Below are 14,948 nucleotides of genomic sequence, written 5' to 3' on the forward strand. Positions count from 1 at the left end.
GATGAAAGCACATCAACATCTGGCCCCAGACGGACCTGGGAAGGGCAGGGGATGGGTCTCAGTGGCAGCTCTGACACAGAGCCGGCACAGACATAGTGTGGGCTGTCCTGAAAAATGCTAGGACTGGGATGCCTCGTGGTAGTCATGTCCTGGTTTTGGGATGGCTTGTGGGACGGTAGATTAACCTCGCAAGCGCGAGGACCCAGGTTCGATTCCCGGGCAGGCCGAAGCCTTAGGCAAGTTTCCTTACTCCACATGCCCTTTTTTTTAACCTAGCAGTAAGCAAGAGCCTGGTTATTAGTCAATTGGCGGATTGATTTCCAGTGATAACAGTCCAAAGAACGGCACCTCCACAATCCAGCGTCCCCCAGCACTACATTGCGATATCAGCCTGGACTGTGAGGTCAAAGTTCCGATCTGGGGCGTGAACCCACCTTCTGAGTAAGCGTCCCGAGTGCTACCAACTGAACTAGGCTAATACCTAGTTATTTATTTGACATAAGGTCCCACTGAGCCATCTCATTACAAGGCTGAGGAGCCCCAGATTATTAAGCTGTTATGATGTGATGTGGAGCAGGAAGGTAAAATAGGATATTCCTCCCAGCATGATAAGCACAGCCTAGGTTTCTCCTTGTACTTATGGCTGCTCGAAAGGTGAGGCAGTGTGGTGAATCTCAGGTCCTTTAGTAGCCACTTGGTTTTCTCCCCCACCCCCTCCTCACCTTATTAGCAAGGATCTCACGATGTCACGTTTTCACTACCCCTGTATTTACCAGCTGATGTGAAAGGGGTTGTATCAAATACAAGGAGGATTCTTCTTCCTCATCTGTAAAATGACTCTCGTCACTTTGTCGCTGTAACGAACTTCTCTACTGAAATGGGTTGTACAATATTGTCTGAATCCAATTTAGTGGCTTTGGATAAATATGGTGGGAGAATGTGGTACAAGTCAGTAAGAAGGAAAATGTCTCCAAAGCCACGATGTGCTGTGGGTAAACCAAGTGAAGACGGTTTACATTACCTCTTGTCTTCTTTGGCCATGATGTAGCCCGTAAAATGACGGGTGTTCTGATAAACACCGAGCTGGGCTCTGTTTGTGGAGTGTTTATGATATTGTGTGAAAAAGAACTGGCCCTCTAATGTCATACCCACACACTGCTTTGTTTTGAATTAATTCTATTTAAAAGTTTGTGGTGTTTATGTAAAATGTAAAAAAAAAACTTTGTTTATTCCCACAAATTATATGAATTGGCATCGTATTATAAATCCACTGAATTCTTATGGGCATGTTTTGCATCTGCTGCAATGTCCCTTTCTCGTTCTCTCTCTCAGCTCTTTTCCCAACTGCTTCTTGTATTCAGCTCAATGCTTATCTTGTTATGCTCATGCTCTCCCTCCACTCGGATGGCTCCGGCCTGCTTCATGTCCCCCCGGCCTGCTTCACTATTGGGGATGCGGGGCTTCTGCCACTCTGCCCCCAACCTGTGAAACTCCACCCCGCAGTCCCTCCGCCTCACCCCCTCTCTTGCCTCCTTCAACTCCTCTACCGCTTGTCCTCCCACCTCAACCTTCAAGGCCCTGTCCTTGAGTGGCTTAGGTCCTACCTCTCTCACCATCTTCATTTTGTCTCCGCTAACGGCTTTTCCTCCAGTCCCCGCACTGTCTCGTGCGGAGTCCCTCAGGGCTCTGTCCTCGGTCCCCTCCTCTTCACCCTCTATACGCTCCCCCTGTGGTGACATCATCCGCAGACATGGGGTTAACTTCCACATGTATGCGGATGACACCCAACTCTACCTTTCCTCCTCTACCCTCAACTCCACGACCCCAGATGTCCTGACAGCTGCCTGTCCGACATCGAGTCCTGGACGAGAGACAACTTTCTTCAGCTGAACGTGCGCAAAACTGAGGCCCTCCTGATTGGCTCACGTCAGCGCCTCCGCACCTCAGGCGCTGACACCATCAGCATCCAAGGCTGCACTCTCCACCTCTCAAAGCCATCAGGAACCTCGGGGTTCTGTTCGACCCTTTCCCATATCCGCGCCACAACTGGCACCGCCTTCCACCACCTCCGGCACATCGCCAGACTACGGCACTACCTCACCCCTCACGCTGCTGAAACTCTGGTCCACGCCTTTATCACCTCAAGGCTGGACTATGAGAACTCTCTCCTCGTCGGCCTTCCCGCCACCTCCCTCCACACTGCAGGTCATTCAGAACTCTGCAGCTCGTGTACTGTCCCGCACCAGGCTTCGGGACCACATCACTCCCACCCTCGCTCGCCTCCACTGGCTCCCCATCCCCCAGAGGATCGAATTCAAGATCCTCATCCTCACCTACAAGGCCATTCACGGCCTCGCTCCCTCCTACCTCTCTAACCTACTATTCCCCTACTTACCTGCCCGTACCCTCCGTTCCTCTGGCTCCGATCTGCTCCACATCCCCCGCCCCAACCGCCCTACCATCGGTGGCCGGGCTTTCAGCCTCTCAGCCCCATGGCTCTGGAATTCTATCCCCCAGTGCCTTCGCCGCTTCCTCCCTTTCCTCCTTCAAGGCCGGTCTCAAGACCTTTCTCTTCAACCGTGCCTTCACCTCCCCCCTCGACTCTCTAACCCCGCTTCGCTCCCTCCCTTCACCATTTCCCCCCTGCTCGGGTCCCGACCCAACTGTCCAGCGCCTTGGGACGTCCTCCCGACGTGAAAGGCGCTCTATAAATGCAATCTTCTTGTTGTTGTTGTTCCAGACCCATCTCAAGACCCTCCTCTTCGACCTGGCTTTCGATCTCCCTGCTTCCCCGCCTGCCCTCCACCCTCCCCAATCCTGACTCCCAGCTCGGGTCTGAAACTCTGTCGGTCCAGCGGCTTGGGACGTCCTCCCAATGTGAAAGGCGAATACAAATGTAATTTTGTTGTTGTTATCCCTTTGGCTGTCTGCAGTGACCCGAGGAATGAGAGGATGGAGGCAGATGTTCACAACAAGAAGACACCCTGGGAGATCAATGGGTCTTTGGCCCCAGCTGAGCTCCAGCGCAATAACAGGTCTGAGAGTCCCACCCCTGGGCTGGTCGAGGGGACGGAGCCAGGTAAGAGGTGAATCTGTGGTGTGAGTAGGTATGTGTGTATGTGTGGTGTACAAGTGCGTTTGAATGTCTGAGTGTGTGTTTGTGGGTGTGTTGGGATGTGTGAGCGTCTGAGTGTATGTATGAGTGAATGTGTGTGAGTTATATGACAGTGTGTGAGAGTGAGTGAGTGTGTGTGAGAGTGAGTGAGTGTGTGTGAGAGTGAGTGAGTGTGTGTGAGAGTGAGTGAGTGTGTGTGAGAGTGAGTGAGTGTGCGTGAGAGTGAGTCATTCTTGTTGGTGTAATGTAGACTCTCCTTTGCAAAAACAAACCCACTCTGCTCAGGCTCCCACTCCATCTCTACAAAGCACTTTGAGATGTCTGATAATGTAGAAGGCGCTGTTCAGGGAGTTACTGAATCATTGAATATTTTCACTCCCTTCCTCCCCTCTGAATGTATTTGACTTTTTCTTCCTTCCATTGCGGACAGTTCTACAGGTGACAGGTGCCTTCTAGAACTCCCTGGAGACACCCAACTCTATGTCTCTGCCTCCACCCTTGACTCCAGGACCACTGCTGTCCTGACAGAATGTCTTGTCAGACATCAAGTCCTGGATGAGAGCTAACTTTCTTCAGTTGAATGTCAACAAGTCCGAGGTTCTCCTGATTGGCTCCTGTCAGCACCTTCGCGGGCGAATGCGGCAGTCAGTTTATGCACAGTGATGTCCCACAAAGAGTCATGAGATGAATCACCAAGTTTATTTGGGGGGATTGTAGGCCAGGACACTGGGAGAGAGAAACTCCCTTCTCTTTTCAAATAGTGCCGAAGAGTAATTGGTTGGCCAAGAAAATAAATGTTTCTTGATTGACTATCACTTGATTTATGACACAAATCTATCCTATTATGCAAAAAGGTTGGCCACCATTGGTGTAGACTATGTGGGTTCCAATCCCAACTTGGGGACTTGAATTTAAACCTTGTGACTTTTCAGAAGCGGGAGCGCTACCAATGAGTCAGTTATAACCAGTTACCACTCACATTACACTCCGAGTGAGTCCTAATAATATGTGTTGACTGGGCACTCAACCACAGTCTTATCCTTAGGCAACGTCCTCATGCACACAGGAGGTGCAGTAGGTGCACTTGATTCTTGGCCACACAGATAGCAATGGAATGGAACAGCCTGGTCTCCTAGCAATGCTGACAGGACACCAGAGCAAAGTACATTGAGACTTTAGCTTAATCCAATCATAAAGTACACCGGCTCCTACACCCTCCCCACTCCCACCAGCTCATAAAGTGAGTGGAAAACAATCGCACCTTAACATTAAAGCCATAAAACCTCAGAGCTCCTCAGAAAAGAACTTCTTAACCCTTTGAGAACTTCAGTAGCACTGTTGTTGTATGCCTAGTAACCAATTACTTCCGCTGATTGGTTACTGACTAGTTGTGTTTTACTGAGAGTCACAGACCGGTGACTGACTCACTGACCAGTTACTGGAAGTTACTGACTAGTTACTGAGATTCACGGACTGGTTACTGAGCTGTCACTGACAGTGTATCACTATACTTTATAAACTAGGTGAAACTCTGTTGAGATCTCAGCCTGTTTCTTGCTGCTGATATCTATTACTCTGTCGCTATTTGTTTACCTTCCCAGGGCAACCTGTGGCTACCAAATGTCCCCTATTCCCATAGCTATATACTATTGAGTCCCATAATAATAATAATCCTTGCATTTGATATATCGCTTTTCACGTCAGGAGGACGTCCCAAAGCGCTTCACAGAACACACTGTAAAGTGAATTGACTGTATATTTGTGGGCGAACGCGGCAGCCAATTGCGCACAGCAATGTCCCACAAACAGTCATAGATTGAAAATGACCAATTTATTATTGTTTTTGGTTTTGGAGGGATTATTATTAGGCTCTGTGTGGAGTAAGGAAACTTGCCCAAGGTTTCGCCCTCTGCCGGGAATTGAACTCAAGTCTCTCACTTGCAAAGCGAGTGCTCTAACCACTGAGCTACAGGACTCCACGTGTAATGGTTAGTGCGCTCATCTCGCAGGAACACTACGGGACTCAACCCAGGTTCGATTCCCGGGCTGGGCGAAACCTTAGGTAGGTTTCCTTACTCCACTCGCCTGTTTACCTCGCAGTGAGTAGGAACCCGAATGTTAGTCAAATGGTGGATCGCATTCCTCCCAAAAGGAATACAAACTCAATCTACGACTGTTTGTGGGATTATTATTATTATTCTTTAGGAGCCAGGCAGGACAGTGCGATGTTTGTCCACACGAGATCATACGAGGACCTGACAGGAGGGGAAGAGGAAAAGAGGAGACAGGAGAGCGATGAAACCGATTCCCCCGGCCAGTCTCAGATGGAAGAGATCAGCAAGGATTTCAGTGAGCTCAGCACCCAGCTGAACAGGGTGGTCATGGATGAGGAGATCAGGGATGGTGAGGTGGAGGGCACGGTCTCCTGTAGAGACTCTGCGTTGTCCGACAAGGAGGAGGATGTAACCTCTGAGTCCTGGAGACAGCATCGCAAGCACGTCTTTGTGTTCAGCGAAGCTGGGAAACCAATTTACTCCCGTTATGGCACAGAAGAGGCACTATCCACCACTATGGGTGTGATGGTAGCGTTGGTTTCCGTCATTGAGGCCGGCAAGAATGTAATCAAGTCTATCCATGCAGGTGAGTGTGAAATGTCAATTTATTCATTAGAGCAGTGATGGTCGACCTGTGGTCCCTCCCTGAACATTCGCGCTAGTTTAGGTCAATCCATGTTTGATCGACAGTGTGTTTCCAGGTTTTTTTTGATTGTCAGTATATTTCTATGTATATTCTGTGAAGTATATTCTGTGAAGCACTTGTGAGGCGCTGTATTAAATGCAAGGATTATTATTGTTATTAAATATTTCTAGAATTATGGCACAAATCAAGAAATCAATCAAGAACGTTTATTTTGTTGGGCGAACCAAAAGGTTGGCCACCACTGCAGTAGGGTAAAATTCTCTGCGCTCCCTAAAGATCTGAGAGTAAGGCAAGCTGTGGGGTGGTTGCATTCTGCTCTACACACGTTTTGGCATCCAGTTCCGAGGAGCAAATCCTAAAGGGAGTTTAGGAGGAACTTCCTCACGCAGAGAGTGGTGGGAATGTAGGCCTCACTGCTGGAAGCAGAAAGCATCAATGAATTTAAGTTGAAACTTGATGCATACATGAGGGAGAAGGGAATTGAGGAGTACAAGATAGGGGAAGAGGAGGGATGGAGACTTGTGTGGAGTATAAGCACGGACTCTTTTTGTGCTATAACATTGCAGGCAATTCTGCTGATATTCCCTGGTGTTTTGTGTGTGCATTCTGGGGTGTATGAGTGTGCGTGTGTGTATTTGTGAGTGTGTGCGCGCGCGCGCATTGTGTGTGTGTGTGTGTGTGTGTGTGTGCGTGTGTTGAATGTGTGTGTATATGTGTGTGTTTATGTGTGTACCTTACCCTACAACAGCCAAGCGCTGGACTAATTGTGAATCTTTGTCTTGTTTGTGTTTTGCTATTGGTGGGGCTCTGGGGCTGGTGTTGGTGGGGACCACACAGAGGGCTACAAGGTGGTGTTTATCCGCCGCAGTCCCCTGGTGCTGGTGGCTGTAGCTCGGACCCGTCAGTCTGAGCAGGAAGTGGCCAAGGAGCTGCTGTACATCTACTACCAGATCATTAGCCTCCTGACCCTCACCCAGCTCAACCGCATTTTTGAGCAGAAAACCAACTACGACCTGCGCCGGCTGCTCTCGGGCTCCGAGAGGATAACAGACAACCTGCTCAACCTGATGGACAGAGACCCGAGCTTCTTAATGTGTGCCGTGCGCTGCCTGCCCCTGTCTGCTTCCCTCCGGGACCTGATCAGCGGGGCCCTCCAGCAGGCAAAGGACAAAAGCCTGGTCTTTTCCATCCTCATTGCCCAAAACCAACTGGTGACCCTGGTGAGGAAGAAGGACCAGTTCCTGCACCCTGTGGATCTCCATCTTCTGTTCAACCTCATCAGCGCCTCCTCCTCCTTCCGGGAGGGTGAGGTCTGGACGCCCATCTGTCTGCCCAAGTTCAACTCCAACGGTTTCTTTCACACCCACATCTCCTACTTGGACCAGGCCAGCAGCCTGTGCCTGATGCTCATCTCCACCGAAAGCGAGCACTTCTTCACCATCTCCAACTGCAAAAGGAAGGTTCTGGAACGTTTGAACAAGCGCAACACCTTCCAGACCTTGCTGGATGGACTGCAGACTCCGTCCTATTGCGTCTCTCAAGTGGGGATCTCAGACCTCAGGCACTTCATCTACAAATCAAGGAGCTCAGGCTTGTTCACAAGGTACAGTTTTCTCTGAATTTCTAGGCTGAACACCACAGCCAAGCTTCCCCCTCCCTAATGGCTTAGCTAGTAAAGGTTTGGCCACGCAGGTCAAAGGTCTTTGTTGGCTGATCTCAGCTGGGGCAGTGGTGAATGTTGGTAGGCTCTTCAGCTCAGCCTCACTGTGGTCACTGAGCCAGGCACTGTCTATCCACAGCAATGTTAATGGCTTTCCCGCCTCGTTCGTTACCCATATTCTCACCCGGTCTAAACTCCGTTCTATTATCACACCAGTCCTCGACAGCCTCCATTGGCTCCCAATCGTAGAGCAGATCAATTTTAAGATCCCCTCACTCATCCACAAATACCTTCACACTATAGCACCTCCCTACTTCTCCGACCTGCTACTCCACTACCCGCTCCCTCTGCTTGGCTGGCTCCGGCCTCCTGTTTGTCCCTTGTCCCCTCCGCTCCACCAATGGTGGCCTTGCTTTCAGCCACTATGCACCGAAGCCTTGGAACTCTCTCCCTCAATCCCTCCGCTTTGACCCACCTTCCCCCCTAAGTTGTTGTGAGCCGGACTTGAAGAAGCCCAGTCATTGGGGGCTGGATGTTTCCTACTCGGTGTCAGCTAACAATGCGAACTTAAAGGGTAGGGATATCCTTAGCTGGACAAGTGGGAAGTGTTTGCAATAACAAGCTGCCTGGTTTTAGCAGGTTAAATCCCATTCGTACACCAATGTACACAATGGGGTCCCCAGGCCTTGGTTCTTGCATCTAAACTGCCTAGGATAAGGTAAGAAGGACACATATTTCTGGAGGAGAGAACTCCACAAAAGACAAATGGTATATGGAGCAATGGGCAACTCACAGTACAGTAATAGGGACTGACTGGAGAGAATTCAGGAGCAGGAACACTGGCTGATTATCACCTTCCTTAACACACGGGCAGTGAGGACTGATCTCTACCTTGGCAGAGACAGGTAACTCAGCACAGACCCGGGGTCAGGACCTGAAACCTTTGTTCTGCTCTGTGGCCACATTGGGTGGGACATTTCCCCTCTCAGGGCAGTAATGTGTGTGTTTTTCAGCCCTGAGGTCGAGCACCCCTACGTGACCCAGGAGGAGCAAGAGAGGCTCCTGGAGCTCTACCAGCATCTGTACAGTCGCATCCACAACTCCTCACGGCCGCTGAAGTACATCTACTACGTGGGACAGAGAGAGAACCTCTTGGCCTGGGTAAGAGCCCATGTGTGGAGAGAATGAGTGCACACTGAGAGGCTTCACCAGGGGCTTTTGATTATAAGATCCACACAATGAATGATGAGCCAGTGTTGAGGGTTTGTGTGTGTGGTGAGGAGATGGGGTGGCGCGAAGAGCAATTCTATCAGCCTGGCTGGTAAGAGTTACACTCACCTTCGAGACAGAGGTTATGGGTTCTCTTTCAGGCATCTCAACGATGCGATAAAGCGCTATATCAAATGCAAGGATTATTATTATTATTATTGCTTTGAGCTCTCAGTCCAGGCTGACGTTCTTGTACGGTTCATTGATGGAGGTGCCTTCCTTGGTACTATTGGAAAAGAGATAAGAAGGGAGTTTCTCCTGGTTTCCTGGGAGCATTTGCCAACAACAGCAAAGTACACAGTCACTACACTTCACAAATTACTGTGAATCACTTTGCGACCTCATTGACGTTTTTGGCACTGTATCAAACACAAGGATAATTATTCCTGATTGAAATACAGATTACCATGTTTCCTGTCGCTTCCACTAACAGTGAAAAGCTGCGGTGGTTATCATTTGCATAAAAATAATGATGATACGTACATTTGATAAAGGACCTTTCACATTGGGAGGATGGCTCAAAGCGCTTCACAGGATTTACTGTGAAGTGTAATGACTGTGTCTTCGTAGGCACACACTGGCAGCCAATTTGTGCACAGCAAAGTTCCACAAATGACTAATTCTATCTGGGAGATTGTTGGTCAGGACACTGGGAGAAACTACCTTTTCTTTTCGAATAGTGATATGAGATCTTTAATATACCTTCTATGAATCCACGTGACCAGGCTGACGGGACCTCGGTTTAACGTCCCATCCAAATCCACGGGACTTTTATTGTCTACCTGAATCTCAGATTAACCTCTCATCTGAAGGCAGCAACTCCAGCAATGCAGGGCTCCCCCATCACTGCACTGGTGCGTTTGCGTAGACTATGAGTTCAAAAGTACTGCAGTTGAGCCCACAAATTCCTAACTGGGAGGAAAGAATGCTACCAACATGGAGGCGAAGGGAATAGAGGGGTGTGGGAGGAGGCTAGGGAGGGGGAAATTAAGGCTTGTACGGAGACTGGTGTGGAGTTGTAGACTGCCTGGGCTGGTTGGTCTATTCTCCTCTGTTAGATTCTGTGCAGTTAAGTTCCTGCCGATGAGCTGAGTCTCCAGCACGTGGGTCTGAGGAAAGCCAAGCAGAGCGGCATTGCACACAGCAGATCCAGATCCAGATCCTGGCTGTGGTTTAACCTCACAAGTGAAATACGGATTAGCGAAGAACCATATAACCATTCGCCTCCACTAACAGCGAGAGGATGCAGTGCTCGTCACTTGCATGGTAAAGTGTTTACCAGCCTGATCACCACAATAATAACAATCCTTGCATTTGATATAGCACCTTATCACGTCGTTGAGACGTCTCAAAGTGCTTCAAGAATACATTGTAAAGTGAATTGACTGTATTTTGTGGTCAAAACGCGGCAGCCAATTGCACACAGCAGTGTCCCCCAAACAGTCATGGGTTGAGTGGCCCAATTACTTATTTATTTTTGAAGGATTATTATCCCCAGAAAGCGATCCGCTAATCGAATAACAACTGGGTTCCTACTTACTGCTAGGTAAACAGAGGAGTGTAGAGTAAGGAAACTTGCTTAAAGTTTTGCCCTGGCCGGGAATAGCACCAGGTCCTCTCCCCTGCGAGGCGAGCAGCTAACCCCCAGGCTACAGGACTCCGATGGCAGTGGCAGCCTGGGTTTGCTCCAAGTAGTACATAGTGCAGATCTGTCACATCTGTTACAATCCATCAAACCCACTGTCAGCCTGGGTCAGTTGGCAGGACCCTTGGCTCTGAGTCAGAGGTCGATGGTTCAAGCTCCATGTTGGACTTTGAACTCGCAGTCTAAGCAAATACTGAGGGAGCGCTGCAATGTCTGAGGTGCTACGTTGATACAAGGTCCCGTCTGTTCTGGTGAATGTTAAGGACACGACTTGAGAAGAGAAGGGAGGGTCTCTCTCCCAGTGTCTTGGCCAACAAACTTGCTTCATTCACTTCACGGCTGTGGGACGTTGTGTGCAAATTGGCTGCCACATTTGCCAACAACTACACAAGTAAATCCTGTCAAGCACTTTGAGACCTCTCGATGACATGATAAGGTGCGATATCAGATGTAAGGATTATTTTTGTACAGCGAGTGATGAGCAGACTTGTGACATACGTCCTCAAGCACCGAGTTTCCTGACTCTCAAAACATAAGAAAGATGGAGTTGACTGAAAACCCTCAGGAAAATCAACTGTGCTCTCTATTTCTCGCTGCAGGTGACCAGTGGGTTTGAACTCTACATGTGCTTCAGTCCGATGGGAACGAAGACGGGGGCAGTAAATGCCATCACTAAGCTGATGAAATGGATCAGGAAGGAGGAAGAGCGACTGTTCATCCTGAATCCACTGACCTACTGATTCCAAGCTCCAACTTCCCAACACTCTGCTGAACAGTTTCCCCCCCCCCTTTCCTACCCCCCACCCCCCGGACTGACCCACGGGAGGCAACATCTGCACATGGGAGGATACATTTATAGAAAACACGTAATATACACACACTTGCAATATACCCATACATGCAATGTACACCACCACATGTACGTTTGCGCACACAATACATGCACACAATATACACAGCTGCACAGAAACATGGCAACATGCAATATACACACTTGCAATACACACACACAAAATACATATGCACACACGTGCAATATACATGCCACATGCAATATACCCATGTAATATACATACAAAATCGCAATCTACACACATGCAACACATACAGAAAATACACGTGCCCTCATATACGCTACATGCAACAGACACAACCACACATGCAATATAGACACTCATATACACACAGACTCACTCATACATGCGTAGAGACACACACACTGTTTGTCATTGAGATCTGATAACAAAGGTTGAAACTCCTCTCATAACTATTGTTTGGGTGTTTGATGATATTTGCTTAAATTGGGAATATATGATTGTAGTGATTAGTTGTACAGAATGTAGGAGTGCCTGCACTAAAATTTGACCAAATATCTTAAGTAAGATGTAACCCTTTTAATGTCTTTGAATTGCTTTGAATATAATAATTGGAGACTCGTAGCAGTGTTAACACACGATATTCACCACTGATGATTGATGGGCAGCTACTATTATTGTTTGGTCATCCGGAGGACTGACGCTCGTGGAGAACCATCAACATGTAAAGAGTCTCCAAACCAAGCTACTGAGAGTTCCACGTATCACAACAATTAGTTCGATCCGCCTGACCTTATCCTCTCTCTGTCCTCCCATCACCACAGAATCAAGCTATTTTAAATGAGTCCAGTGTACGTACAACCCTCCACCTGCCTTCCTGGCTACCCTGTTCCAGTTGTTAATTACTGTCTTAGAAAAGAAACACTTCCTGGTGTCTGTCCTGAAATTCCCTTTGCAACTCTCAATCTAAATCCTCTTGTTCTTGTGCTCTTGTATTGTTCCAGGTTCACTGTTTTAATCCAATATAAAATTTTATATACGTCTACAAGTTCCCCTCGGAGTCATCTTCTCTCAACATGAACGGAAGTTTCCAATTAGAGTGTGCACTCTCTCTCCCCGGAGGGGCACATCCTACTACCCTAATCCCAGAAGGTTCAGGTACAGAATTTGTAAGATCTGGCCTGCAAGAGGTACAGAGCTGACCAGGTCTTATTCCTTTGCCGAGTGCTGCCCATTGGTGAGTTCAGCCCAGAACCTTTTGTAGGGCCTAAACAAGGAGGTTAACGGTAGAATTGCCAGAATCCATGTGTGTATAGACCCAGGGCATTGCGGCTGAGGTCAGGAGCTTGATGATACAGGGGAAAGCACCCCACTCTCGTGCCAAGTGGAGTTTTCAATACATTAACAAATAATAACAATCCTTGCATTTGATGTAGCGCCTTATCATGTCTTCAAGACGTCTCCAAACGCTTCACGGAACATACTGTAAAGCCAATTGACTATATTTCATGGGTGAAATGTGGCCGCCAATTGCATATACAGTTTCCCACAAGTGAGTAACCACATTTTTTTTGACATTGGTCACCTAAATATTACATTGCCAGTTCCAAGTAAATTATTGCTGTAGTCCACAATAAGAGATTTAGATGGAGATGTCCTTTGGCCCATTTGATCTCAACCTTGTGAATTAAATAGACACCATTGCATCTTAATTTAAAATGATTGAAGACCCCACACAGCCCAGTCTTATACCACATCGAATCTACTCTGGGAATTGCTCTAGTATGACATTGTTTGATGGTGCGACTTGGTTTACTGCCTCACCCAAAGCATATTTGATTTCTAATTAATGATATTTTGTAAAGTGTAGTATTCCTGATATAATAGTTACTCTTAGAAAAGGCAGCAGAGACATATCCACCATCAGAAGGGCTGTGCAGTCTGTGGTATTTACACGAAGGAACTTGTGAAGCCTCTAAATGTTGCACAACTGCAACCCTTTTCGGATGAAATAACACTGCAGCTTTCAAATCAACCGCATTGTCTAAATGGGAGGTGGAATAAAGATTTGGGATGATCAGATATTAAGAGAGGAAAGGTGGAGAAACGGGATTAGAAATACAAAGAGCGCCCATTGAGAGTGCTCAATGCTAACCCTCCTATTCCTATCACAGGAGGTTGCTATGAATTTAGCAAACACCAACCATGTGTAAAGTATCTGATTACAGTGTTACACTGAACAACCTCCAACAGCCCATTCACCACCACCATCGTAATCATTAAAAAATCAGCAGGACCTGTGGAGTACATTGAAATGTTCCAGTATGTATTACCAAGTGATGCTCTACACCTTTAGCCCAGTGAGGCTGTAAGGCAGAGCAGTGCAGAAAGCAGCAGATGGTTCTAAAAAAGTTGGGAAGATTGCTCTCTACCCTGAAAACTGTTGGGGCTCAAGTTTATAAACCCTGATCTGATCAATGGGGATGAACGCGAAGAGTAAGTGTCATCCATGAACTGCTTACACTTACTGGGAGGAACACTAAGTGTCAGTAGGATTTTAATTGTGTGAAAGTAACTGCTCGTTATTGTACATTCCTTTTCCAGCTTCTTAATGGATGTGTGGACAGAATGCTGTAGGACATGCAGTTCGCCACTAGGCGGAGCTGCTGCCTCTCATCACTCACCGAGGACACCTGCAGGTCAACCCTGGGTACTGCAGGTGCAGTACTGGTTGTTCACCTGTAGAGGTCCTCGGTGAGTTCTGGCTGCAGTAGCCCCACCTAGTGGTGAAATCCCGGTCCTGCAGCATTCCACCTTTCTGTGCTGACAATAAGCATGAAGTTTAAATATTTTTTTAACATATGCTGTACAGTTGAAGTGGAAGAAACTCGCTTTCTGATTAACGCGAATGAGAATAAACTATATGTTTCATTTCAGTTGTTACAAATGATTATTTTAAGGTGTGTTACAGCGGTAAATAAAAAAAAAGTAGAACGAAATTGGAAGGAATTTGTGTCTTTATTCGGTTTTATTCCTTAGTTGCAATAGACTCACTGGACAAAAGGCTATTTTCCACCTTGTCACAACAACTTAACAAACACAGCAAGCGAGAGGTCCTGGGTTTGATTCCCAGGCGGGCAAAACGTTAAACTAGTTTCCTTATTCCACACGCCTCTGATTTCTTAGCAGTACGTAGGAACACGGTCGTGAGTCGATTGTCGAATCGCTTTCTGTATGTAAGAATCCCTTTAAACAAATTGATAATAAATAATTTGGTCAATCAATCCACCACTGTTTGTGGAACACTGTTGTGTACAATTGACTGCCATGTTTTGTCCACAAAATATTACAGTATATTCTGTGAAGCTCTTTGAGCCATCTCAATGACATGATAAGGCTCTCTATCAAATACAAAGATTATTATTTTTACTTTATAAAGTTGGCAGCACTCTTACGTTTTGAGTCAGATGGTTGTGAGTTCAAGTCCCACCTCAGAACTTTGAACCCACTGCCTCGTCTAACACTATAATGCAGTCTTGGGTGTGTCGGAGGTGGTTTCATTCTGATGTGATGTTAAAGCAAGATTCAGATGCTGAACCTGTCTGTTCTGATGCATGTTCAGAAGAACCCTTTCCCTCCCCACAAAATATCCGGTTGATTTCCCTTCTATAACTCACGTTATGTATTGTCCAGTCTCTAGAACATGGTGGTGACCTGAACAAAATCCTTTTCATTTCCTGTACA

The 14,948-nt window shown here is 47.3% G+C and overlaps 1 protein-coding gene across 4 annotated transcripts in view; it reads left to right on the plus strand.

Annotated features, from left to right (window-relative positions):
• Window positions 1–14,140, plus strand: part of mon1a (MON1 secretory trafficking family member A) — a 15,968-nt gene extending 1,828 nt beyond the window's left edge. For all 4 annotated transcript variants that reach the window (XM_042339573.1, XM_042339574.1, XM_042339575.1 and 1 more), the window contains exons 2-6: window positions 2,934–3,079; window positions 5,321–5,755; window positions 6,653–7,418; window positions 8,489–8,636; window positions 10,989–14,140. In XM_042339573.1, coding sequence (XP_042195507.1) covers window positions 2,953–3,079; window positions 5,321–5,755; window positions 6,653–7,418; window positions 8,489–8,636; window positions 10,989–11,129 — 1,617 coding nt within the window. In that variant the 5' untranslated portion in view covers window positions 2,934–2,952 and the 3' untranslated portion in view covers window positions 11,130–14,140. The remainder of the gene's footprint in view (window positions 1–2,933; window positions 3,080–5,320; window positions 5,756–6,652; window positions 7,419–8,488; window positions 8,637–10,988) is intronic.
• The last annotated feature ends 808 nt before the right edge of the window (window positions 14,141–14,948 follow it).

This window comes from Callorhinchus milii, unplaced genomic scaffold (genome assembly GCF_018977255.1).
Source record: "Callorhinchus milii isolate IMCB2004 unplaced genomic scaffold, IMCB_Cmil_1.0 Scaffold12, whole genome shotgun sequence".
In the NCBI taxonomy this organism is placed as follows: domain Eukaryota; kingdom Metazoa; phylum Chordata; class Chondrichthyes; order Chimaeriformes; family Callorhinchidae; genus Callorhinchus; species Callorhinchus milii.